This window comes from Pyrus communis, chromosome 15 (assembly GCF_041283825.1).
Source record: "Pyrus communis isolate YQ-2024b chromosome 15, ASM4128382v1, whole genome shotgun sequence".
Classification (NCBI taxonomy): domain Eukaryota; kingdom Viridiplantae; phylum Streptophyta; class Magnoliopsida; order Rosales; family Rosaceae; genus Pyrus; species Pyrus communis.
In genome coordinates this window covers 35427093-35438439 of record NC_142579.1, presented here as the reverse complement: position 1 = coordinate 35438439, position 11347 = coordinate 35427093, and the positions used below count along the sequence as shown (strand labels likewise).

At 35.3% G+C, this 11347-nt stretch overlaps 3 protein-coding genes and 1 long non-coding RNA gene across 4 annotated transcripts in view; 1 reads left to right on the top strand and 3 right to left on the bottom strand.

The window, feature by feature from the left end:
• The window catches only part of LOC137713003 (UPF0481 protein At3g47200), an 81570-nt gene that overhangs the window by 56419 nt on the left and 13804 nt on the right, over positions 1-11347 (bottom strand). The window lies entirely within an intron of this gene.
• LOC137720153 (UPF0481 protein At3g47200-like) overlaps positions 1-11347 on the bottom strand; it is a 63817-nt gene that overhangs the window by 43855 nt on the left and 8615 nt on the right. The gene's annotated exons all lie outside the window — the stretch shown is intronic.
• Positions 2028-3838, top strand: LOC148690926 (uncharacterized). The gene is made up of 3 exons (XR_015956787.1): positions 2028-2823; positions 3148-3192; positions 3675-3838. It is a non-coding gene; the product is annotated as an uncharacterized LOC148690926 (long non-coding RNA).
• Positions 4211-7067, bottom strand: LOC137729824 (UPF0481 protein At3g47200-like). The gene is made up of 2 exons (XM_068468869.2): positions 6949-7067; positions 4211-5723 (listed from the first exon to the last, which is right to left on the bottom strand). Exon 2 carries the CDS (start codon positions 5684-5686, stop codon positions 4373-4375), a length of 1314 nt encoding a protein of 437 aa, XP_068324970.2. The 5' UTR covers positions 5687-5723; positions 6949-7067; the 3' UTR covers positions 4211-4372.

Genomic DNA, 11347 nt, shown 5'->3' with positions numbered 1-11347 from the left:
CCCATGATGGGTCCACTGGGAAGTTGCTCGTGAGTTCCCAAAAACAAAATCGTGAGGGAATGGTAATCCCAAAGCGGACAATATCGTGTTACGGTGGTGAAGCGGACCCGGGAAGTGATCCGCCCCGAGTTGGGTTGTGACAACTATGCAATTGGAAAGAGTTAAGTTTAAATTAAAAAAAAAATATTTAAACTCATAAGCAAACAGATATAATACATTTTTATCAACAACAAAGAAATATTGTGATATAGGCACTTGTGATTCAGGTAGATAATACATTTAATATGTGATAGAGATAGATTAAGAAAAATATTAAATCAATCTATATTATAGGTAACTTATGAACAAAAACCTATGGAATAGGCAGATAAACTTATGATATAGGTAAATTAATACAATTAATTTGTGATATAGGTAGAATATAAAAAAAAAAAAAAAAAAAACTAATGAAAATAACTTGAAAACTTTGAGTTTTAATGATAAGGACAAAATAAAGGGTAAAGTGAATAGTACCATGATTGACTTTTTAGTGTAAAAATGCAATTTTTCGTTAAAGTGAACAGTACCGTGAGTTTTTCGTTAAAACTTCCTATAAAAAATAATAGAGAGATACATTAAAAATATATGTGATATAGGTAAATAAACATCAACGAATTTCATAGAATCAATATGATTTTCATAAGAAAACAATGATATTGATAAGAAAAACGCTAAAAAGAGTTTAACAAAAAAGAAGGAGAAAAGTTCAGCTACAAATTAATAATCAATGACAGTAAATTTTATAAAACAATTAATCCTATAATTAAGGTATTATGTGTATTTACATATTTACTAGAATTTATAAATATTAGGGTGTATTTGGTATGAAAATAAAAATAAACTAACATGTAATACATCGGACCTATTGCAACAAAAACTTAAAGCAGAATATTTCTAATTATGGCTCACAAAATTGAACTTATATCAAGTTTACTATAAAAACAAAACTAAAAATGCTTATCTATCTTGTATATAAGAAAAAGAAATAATACAAAAGACAAAAAGTGAACAGAAACGAAGATGATGGGGTAATAAATGCCAACAAAGTGGGGTCATTTTAAACTTTAAGACCAGCACCAACACTTGGAGTAAGTCTCAAATTTTCCCTTCTATTCCCCCCATTTCATTCCAACCCTTGTGCTAAAATAGAATTAAGTGTTAGAACTAAAAAAAAAAACCTCAATTCCCCCCAAGATTTAGTGTGGAGCCCACGTGTGAGAGTAGAACAAGAGGAGTGGACTGGACTCGCCCAGCCCAGACGCACCCACAGCCTTAACTTCGCTGGCCCACCCACGCGGGGATGTCGGGCTGCTGTTGGCCTGTGACACGAGCCTAACAAACTCACTTGTTTTCATCATAAACCAAAAGTTCAAAAGGAAAGTTATGGTGGAAACAAATGCAATTTATGCATTGGCCAAAGTTCAAATTAACCACATAAATTCAAATGCGTTGTTTATAAAGTTAACCAACCACCAAGGGGTTCATATCTTGGTTACCCCTGTATTCGAGTCTTGTGTTCGGATTACATCCCCTCAGTATCACTTGAATAAAAGTTTACCCATCACATATATACTAGAAAATACAAGAAAACATAAATTAGGTGACGGAATTTGTTGTGGCGCGTAAAAATCATCACATTTGAGTAAAATAAGTGAGGTTTTTTTAAGAAATCGTCACATGGTTTTTGTTGAAAACCAAAATATTTTGCTTCACATAAACTTTTGAGTTTGCCATAAACTATTGGATGGGAAGTTTTACCGCCGAATAAAATGTTAATATGTGATGAAACTTTAAGATTCATCACGTAACAAAAGAAAATTCCACGTGCTATGCTATTCGTCACATTATACATATACTAAAACCCAAACTCAAGTGCACTGTTTATGGGCAATGTGCGGACAAAAGTGCCCCTCAATTTATTTGTTAAGCCAAAATTTTGCCATCTTTTCCACAGGAAAAGGACGGCCCTGCCCTCGAAGGCCACGCATTGTTTCTCTCCTGTTTCGATTTCTTTGGATGCTTCGGTGCTCTTTCCTCCTTTCTTTATTGTTGTTGCCGTTCTCACCCATTTTGGGATTAGCTTTCTTTATCTCTCAAACCCTAATCTTTCTCCCTTTCTGATCTCATCTCTGTCAGCTCGCGCCGATCAGTCGAACTGTAAAAATTCCATCTATGTGCCGTCGTTGTCACTGGTTGCTATAAAAAATAATTTGGTTTGCTGACGCGGGGTACGGCGATCGCCGGAATTACTGGGTTTTCGATTTTATTAGAATCGAGTTTTAAGTAGCTGGGTCTGTAACCTTTTTGTTGAGTTTTGTGATTTTTTTACTGGCTTCAATTCCTTTTTTTTTTTGCTTTGTTCTGTATATTTTGCATCCTCTGCATGCTTCTATTGCTTTTCACTATTTTGTCTCGAATTGCTCTTTCATTGTTTTCGGTTTTGTGGTTTTCCTGTCCGTGGCTCTCTCTCGCTATCTTCTCTCTCGGTCTCGCTCGCTCTCAGACTGTATATTTTTTCGGTGAGTTATTCGAATCTTGCATCTGGGAGACGGTATATGAGCAGTAGGCGTTTTTACAAGGATGATGAAAATTTCACAGAAGACGGTATATGTTGATGACTTCGAGAAAAAGAAGAAGATAGCATCTCATTTGAAAAAAAGCAACGAGTAAGAGTAATTTTGGGTCCATCAAAAGTTCGATCTCATTGATGCAAGGCTTGAAGAGCATTAGATGTGAGGATCCAAGCAGTGTCCTGGTTGTGGACACAAGCTCGAAGGAAAGCCGGTACGAGTAATCATATTAATCCAACAATTAATATTCTTAGCTTGGCATACTGTTTGGTAGTAATATTTTGAATACGAAGTAAAATTTTATGCTAATATAAAAAGGGTCCATCTTTATCTTTTACTTTAATTTGTTTGTTTACTTTTTTATTTTGGTGCTTTAATTCCATGTTTTTAGCTTCCTAGGACTGAAGTTATCCTTACCACTCACTTCGTAATCCACGGCTTCTATGAATCCACTCCTTTTCTCACTGTTCTTGCTTGTTGTGGAATTTGGGTTCTTTTTTTTTCGGTGATTTTTATTGGTTAATTGGTTTTGTTGCAGGTTAGAGCGGTCGAGGTTCAAAAGATACTGGTAGAACTCAGACCGGTGTGTTATGCTTACTGCTCTATCTGTTTCATTTACAATTTTAATAAGCCTCTTTTGCTGAATTTACTTTTGATCATCTTTTTTATGGAATTCAAAATTTGAGTTGATTAAAATTGGTAATTTGTTTTGATTTGTTGTCATATAGTTGATTAGTTGGTAATTAAATGCAAATATTTTGCTTTAACTTTTTAAGAATACAGATACTTTCCAAATCACAATCTGATTTGGATTGCGTATGGTCTTACATGTAATAAATGAAATTTCAATCAAGTCATGTTGGTGATGAAATTGACGATTTATAAATTATTTGACAATCCTGACCTAAGATGTGGAGCTTAGTTGGATTGCAATATGGGTTTGATTGGGTTTCCTTTTGTTTGTTAGTTGATGGCACCAAGTTGTGGTTTTTGCTTGATTCATTGTTTGGTTTACAATATCAACTTGAAAGGTGTAATATTAAAAAATGTACACCCCATCTACAGAAAAACGAAGAAGAAAGAAGAGTGAAGTACTTAGTGGCAATAGAGAACAACGTCAAAAGTAACCAAGATACCTTTTCTATGTAATATACTCTGCAAACATCTTTTTTTTTATTCCTTATTGAACATATGTAATAGATTTTGATATATTTACCATATTTCACACATTTAATCAGTTTTAAAACCGCCGGCTAAATTGCTAGTTAAGTCTATATGAAGGGGAAAAATGTACAGACTTTTGAGAACCAAAATTAAGGTTGGGAGATATTTGAAGGGAGAATGCGATAAAGGAAGGAACAAAATTTTGTGACCTTTCCTACTTTTTGTGTTAGTACATGATTTAGGTTGGGTTTTCCAACATGAAGCAAAAGAGTGTCTAGCTTCTGAGTGTTCCTTTAAGATTTGGTGCTTTCTGGCTCAACAACACTTGGGATGCCTGAATTTGAAATTGGTGAGCACTACAAAAATTGATGAGCAGTCAAATGAAACTCATGAATCTCACTTGTGACCTTTCCCATGGTGAAAAGCTACAATGAGACTTTTCCTCAACATATTATTTATTTATTTTATTTTATTTTAAGTACAATGGAGACATATTATTTAAATTTCACACACAGACAAGCAATTGCAAAATTAACAAGTACATATAGTGCACACTAGGAATTAAATGGGAAAGAAGAGGGAGAAATTAAATGGGAAACTTAGAGTTGAGCGCATTGGGAAAAGGAACATGCCGTTTGTATGGAAGTGAGTATGATGATCAAAGTAGCAGCAATGACGGAAATAATTTTCCAAGGTGTGTTGAAATATTTTTGTTTCAGATCTGCCTTCCATTTGTTCCACGGCTTTTTGTAGTAGTCGTTGAGGTCCTCTGTAAGATGAGCAAAATAGAATCCTTGTCTGTCCACCGCAACACCTTTGCCAAGGCTGTTAAACAGAGTAGACACCTCATTGTTGTCACCAAGCATATTTTCAACAATTCCATTCTTGACAAGCAATTCCACATCATTTTGGGTGTTCACAAAATTATCCATGAGGGTGATATAATCATTAAAGTAGCGGGTATTCGGAGTGCAATGGCATTGCTCAAAGGCAATAAGGTTTCGGAGTATAAGCTCTGTGTTATCCCCTATCATTAGATTTGGAATTTCCAATTTTCCGCCTTTGTCAGTGAAACATATACCAAATAGTTTCTTGTTTGATCTCACCTTAAACTTGACTCCAGCTTGGTGTAGTTTTGTCATGCTGGGTACAGCTAGAGTTTTGACTGACCCTCGATTTTTTGAGTTCTCTTCCTCCGTCGGTAGATTTAAAGTTCTAATCAAATCAACGAAATGCTTAACTTTAATAAAACTAGAAGAATATCCCACATCTTCTCTTTTCACTTGTAAAAGCAATGATTTCTTGCAGAACTCGTAAGAGAGGTTAAATACTGAAGGCATCGGCATCGGCACCGGCACCTCCGGAGTGGCAAAGAGATCCTCAAGAATGAAAAACGGCAGCTGATTTTCGAGCAAAAGCATGTCAGGTACTACATAATTTAACAACCATGGTTTGTGAAAGATGCGGTCATTGCTATCGGGCTTGATATGCTTCCCGTCCTCCCTCAATAAGAGCTCAATGATGAACGCGGCATCCACAAGAATGATTTCAACAAATTTGTCACTGCACAACTCAATGTTGTGCGCATAGCAACTGCGCAATTCCGCTTCCTTGTCCTTTATTTTCTTAACATAATCTTCCAAGCTGACCTTAGTCCGACGTAAAAAATACCGCAGATACCTCTTCTTCTGTTCTTCCATATCTTTTAAGCCTTCCTTGCCATGGTGAAGCGGACCTATAGAGACTACTTGAGGTGTGTAGGCCTTTTCATTTACACACCGTAGTTTTTCAGGAACTCTGTAGATACAACACGAATTGGACAAGGTAGGCAAGCCATCTAACTCCTGACTCATTGAAGTTGCAAACGGAATGTAAGGGTTTTCGATGTCATGAGCTTGGTTGTTTCCTTCCATTTAATGCCGATGTGTTTGTTGTTCCAAATCGTAATTGCTGACAACGAGATGATGATTATTGACACATCAATAAACAAATTCTTCAATAATAGAGAAAATTAATCCAAGCATTGAGAAACATGACAACAACAAAAATTAATCTAGATAATAGAGGAAATTATTAATCAAGGAATTGCAAATATAAAAAAATTAAATTTTTTTTTATATATTTATTAGGAGAGCGTTTAGTCAGATTGAATTAATTTCTTCTATCTACCCTTTTATATTTTGTTTTAATCCACTTGGAATGAGAGAAAATATAAAGAAAAATACTAGTATCCGCAAATAAAAGTAATAAACTTGTATTCTTGTAGTATTTTCCTAGAGCTATCATGTCCCACTACGCAATTGAAAGAGATTTTTTTTTTTTTTTTTTTTTTTTTTTTTGGTATTTTGATATTTTGGCCAAAAAAAAAAAACAAAAGACAACCCAAAACTAACAAATATTCGACAATGAAAACACTAACAAATCATTGAATTTTCCATACAATTATTCGGAAACGTACAGGCAATTTTTTATTTTATTTTATGTCCCTACGTGTCTACAAAAGCAAAACTAATTGATTTAATAAACCAAGCTGACGTGACGTCCCCTTGGGATTGTGACATAAACCTTGAATTCATCACCCACTGCTCAAGTGGAGCCAAAATGGAAAGGGATCATTTCTGAATCCCTTTCACATAATCTTACTCATCAAATAATTTGAACCCTTGAAATTTGATCTAACGGATACAAATAAGGGTTCACTTTAAAAGTTTTAATAATTTTAGTTGTTAGATCAAATTTTAATGTCCAGATTGTTTGATAAGAATGATTAAGTTGAAAGGATCCGAAAATGATCTTTTTCCGTGGCAAATAGATGTTAGTGTGTAAAGTTGGAGTCCAAATTTTCGGAAAGAGATAATTTCCGGATTTCTTCCACCAAAACTTAGGGATCAAGTGATTTAAATATTTAAAATTTGATCAAACGGTTAAAATTATTATAACTTTTTTAAAAAAATCTATTTTTAACCGTTTGATCAAATTTCAAATGTCCGGATCACTTGATTCAATTGGGCTTTGATGGGGAGGATCTCTTCGCCAAATTTTCTGCCCCCAAAACCCCTCGGCCTCTCTGTGCCATTTTTTTTTGTTGACAGCTGCCCTTTTACATTAATACTTAAATTAAAAAAAAAAAAAAAAAAAAAAAAAAAAAAAAAAAAAAAAAGAGAAGACAACGAACCGGTGCACCCTTTTGAGCTTATGCGTTCACATTTTGCACATGACACCTCCCCCTTCCCGTGTTCCCCTCTCTCCTTCCATCTAATTCCAAAGACGGGATGAATTCCAGAAATCAAAAGCTTCAGAATTTCAAAATCCCAATATAAACACAGAAATTAAAGTCAATAAACCGCGAAACAAACTCAAAATTCCAAATCAAATGAGAGAGATGAAGATAAGGGAATCAGGATTTGGTGAGTTCCAGTCTGGGAGGGGTTGGCTGTTCACGGCCCTGGAGTCGCATGTCGGAGTGGGGCAAAGGTGGTGGTAAGCGAAGGTGGGATAAGGTATGATTGAGAATACCCATCTTGCTGTTCCAAGATTCACTTCAAAGGTTTTGGATGTGCTCGCCGGCACTGATAGGAGAGGAGGAGAGGAAGTCCGCCGGCGAGGTAGGGTCGGGGTGGATGGGGATTAAGGCAATGCTAGGTTTTTTTATTTATTATTTAGTTTATATTTTTTAACGGTGTTACTTGAAGATAAGTTAAAACCAGGTGTAACTAAATTAGAAAAGGCACAGAGAGGTCACATGGATTCTTGAGTGCAAAAGATTTGGACTTGTAAAGTTGGCTCTATACAAGATAAGACGATGTGGACAGCCATTGCACATTGCAGAAGTACGCTAATAATTTATGTAAGTAGTTCACTCTTAATTACACGAGTCTTCTGATAAAAAACTTTGTAGTTGAGGTTCATAAAGCTGGATACTATCTATATATTAGGCTTAAGTGGTTAATTGAAGATAATATTAATGCAGGTTGTACTCAATAGTAGACACTTATAAAATTGAAAGACGATATCTATAAAAATAATGACAAAGATATATGGTTGATATAATTCAATGTTCAAAATCGTTAATTGATTTGACACGTATAGACAGAAAAACGATATCTAAATTGAATGTTTTTTTTTTTTTTGTTGCAGGTATGGTTTTTAAATAATGACAAAGATAGTGAACGGTTTTAATTGTGACGTTCATAAGTTGAAGATACATTAATTATAAGTGGAAGACAAATAGGTTCTCCGGAGGAACACAAGCATTATCTGCTATTTAATTACAATCATTAATCATGGATGATTAAAGTTTATTTTGATTAAGAAAAATTCCTACTATTCATGGATCCCTTGAAGAAACTTAAAAGAAAATATGGAGGGAGAAACTTAAGAGCAGATCCACCCCACAATAAATTGCCCAGCACCCTGTCAAATTAGCAGCCCAGCACCCAGTCCACACCCTCTAGCCCGTGAAACAGCCTGGCACTCAGCCCACGCCAGGCAGCAGGTCAGCCCAAAATGGACAGACCCAGAGGGCGGTCCGTTTGTTGGCGCATGCACAACACGCGGGGGAGATGGCAAGTAGCCGACAGCTTCTGCAGGCAGTGGGGCCCGCGGTGCAGGGCAAGTGGCTAAGTCTGTCAAAGGGCTACGTGGCCCTCCTCAGTGCCGTTGGATTTCCAACGGTAAAAAAAATTTAATTTTAAATTTTAAATTGGACCGTCCGATCACAGATCAATGGTCCACGTTTATTTGACCAAAAATTTTAAAAATAAAAAAAAGGCCCAACGGTCAGAAATTTGACCGTTGGCCACGTGGCAGCGTGTTGGCTGTTGGATTTGATTATTTTTCAAATCCAACGGTCCAGATTAATTACAACATTAAAATTAATTAAAAAATGTCAAAAATTTTTTAAAAAATACAGAAAAATTTTAAAAAATTAATTTTTTTTTTCTATAAATACCTAACTCTCATCTTCCACCTTACACCACATTTCAATATTTTCTACACTTTCTACACTTTCTACATTTGAATATTTTGTACACTTTGAGAGAAAAAAATGACTTCGTGGAAGCTCAGTGAAGATGTTACGTTGTGTGAATGTTGGGTTCGCACTACTCATGACCCGATTACGGGTAATGAGATGGATAAGCGAGAAATGTGGAGTAAAATTACGAAATCGTTCAACGATGTACATGGAAAAGATGTACATGGAAAAGATGTGAGGCCCTCCGCCTTCTATGGTGATCATCCTCATCCTCCTCCATTGCGAAAGCCTCATCTCCACCTCCACCTTGGTCAAGATTGACCAATTCTTCCTGTTGTGCCAACAACCTTTTCTGCTGCTCTTGCAACTGTTTATACGCTCTCCTTGAAGAAGACATTGTAAGAACTCAAGATTTGAAAACGATAAAGAATAATTCTGAGCTAAAAAAAAGGATTGAGTTTAGTGTGAGGATGGATGTAGGGATGTAGGGTTTATATGGACAAAAAAAAAAGAAGATGAGGTTCTGGACAATGCCATGTGGCACTACGTGATTGGTTGAAAATCTTAGCGGAAATCTATTCAAAAAATAGTACGTTTGGATAATGACACGTGGCGTGACGAGATTGGTTAAAAATCTTATCGAAATCTTGCCTAAATTATTGTAAACAGGAAGTGACACGTGGGTTGTCGGGATTGGTTGAAAATCTTAGCAGAAATCTATTCAAAAAAATAGTACGTTCGGATAATGACACGTGGCGTGACGAGATTGGTTAAAAATCCTATCCGAAATTAAAACTTTTTTTTTTTTATTATTTTATAAAAAAATTATTTAATATTTTAAATGGACTGGGTGCTAGCGCATTTTGTAGGGGTGGAGATCGTTTGTGCCAGCGCATTTTTAGACTAGGTGCCAGCACAATTTTTTTGGGGTGGAGATGCTTTGGCCTATTACTGTTCATTGGGTCTATTACTGTTCAATTAAGTGGATAAATGGGTTGGGTGCTGGCGCAAAGTGGATAGGGGTGGAGTTGCTCTAAAAGAAAATATGTGGCTTTGGCAACCAAACCAAATTCTGTACAATAAATAGAAAATGTTATAGTGCATGTATATTTTCTTGTCAAATTATGACACGTGTATTTGAGAATTGAGATAACCAGATGTAGTTGAAATGACTAATAATTTGAAATCCAATTATTGTATTCCTTTCCTTGTTTTGAATTTAATAGTCTAAACAAATAATTGTACCTTATAACATCGTCTAAAATCCTACAAAATCTACTTTAATAATAGAAAAATGATAAAGAGATTCTATCAAAATGGAATTTTTAGTGGATTCTCTGTCACTTCGTATTTTTGGCGTAATTTTTGTGTCATCGTTATAAAATATTGTACCAAAATTAAGGTGACAGAGAGTTCATGGAGAGTCCACTTTTGAAAAGATTTTTCAATGTGTCTGGTATACGGAGTGGTATGTCACGTGTCTTTATGCAAATGGTTAGATTCTTGTGTTAAAAAATTAATAACATAAAAATAAAATTTCCCACCACTTATATAATTACACGTGATGTACTACTTGTGTTACGGGTATAGAAAAAAATTTCTTTCGTTTTTAAGAGAGTCTCTGTAACATTTCTCTTCGTAATAAACCCATATGTGCAAGAAAAGCTTATCAGAATTTGAAGACTTCCTCTGTCGGCAGAATTTGAGGCTTGCAGGTTATAAATTATTGTAAAAATAAATATTATATGGTATTATCATATCATGACACGGGCACTCTTATATGTAATGGCGAGAAGGTTAATAATTATATACTTAAACCATATTTTAGATATTATCATATGGTGACACAGTCACTCTTATATAATGGCAAGAAAGTACATAATGGCATCGAATAGTTACTTACCTTTGGGTGCGGAGGTGCTCTGCAATATGAGCAAGCAATCTCCGCATATTCTTAAACCATTTTTAAAGAATTTAAATTTGAATGAGTATCATTGAAGCAGAAAAGTGGATGCATCTATTTTTCCAAACATAAAAACGAACAAAGAAGAAGAAAGATTTGCCTTCCAATAAGGTTGTTTGTAAAGAAAGTTGAAGTTCCACCACAAAACAATGACAATATGGGAAGTATCTCAACTTCTTTCTCCCTTCATCAATGTAAGACTCTTTTACATTCACATTCTCACATGTCTGCTCACATGTGACGATTTTTTAAGCCAAACACGTGGACAACACGAATTTGGTGACATGTGGCCGTTGGGACACAAATGTGGACCAACCTGCTCTAATACCATAAAGAAAAAAAGTTGAGGTTCCACGATAAAATCAATTGACAATATGAAAACTAGCTCAACTTCTTATAAGCTCTTGCAGTGTTTCTTCTTTCACCAATGTAAATCTCTTTTACCTTCACATTCACAGTTTGACCATAGTAGAATAAACCCGTAAGTGCATATTTTCAATGATTTCACAATGCACACGAGGGATTCCATAAGTATATACAGAGTGAATAAATTATGGAAGCGACGAGATGCTCAACATCAGTTTGTCTATTGAATCCAGTCTCCATTAGTTGGATCGTTGAAGGAGGTTGTTGGAA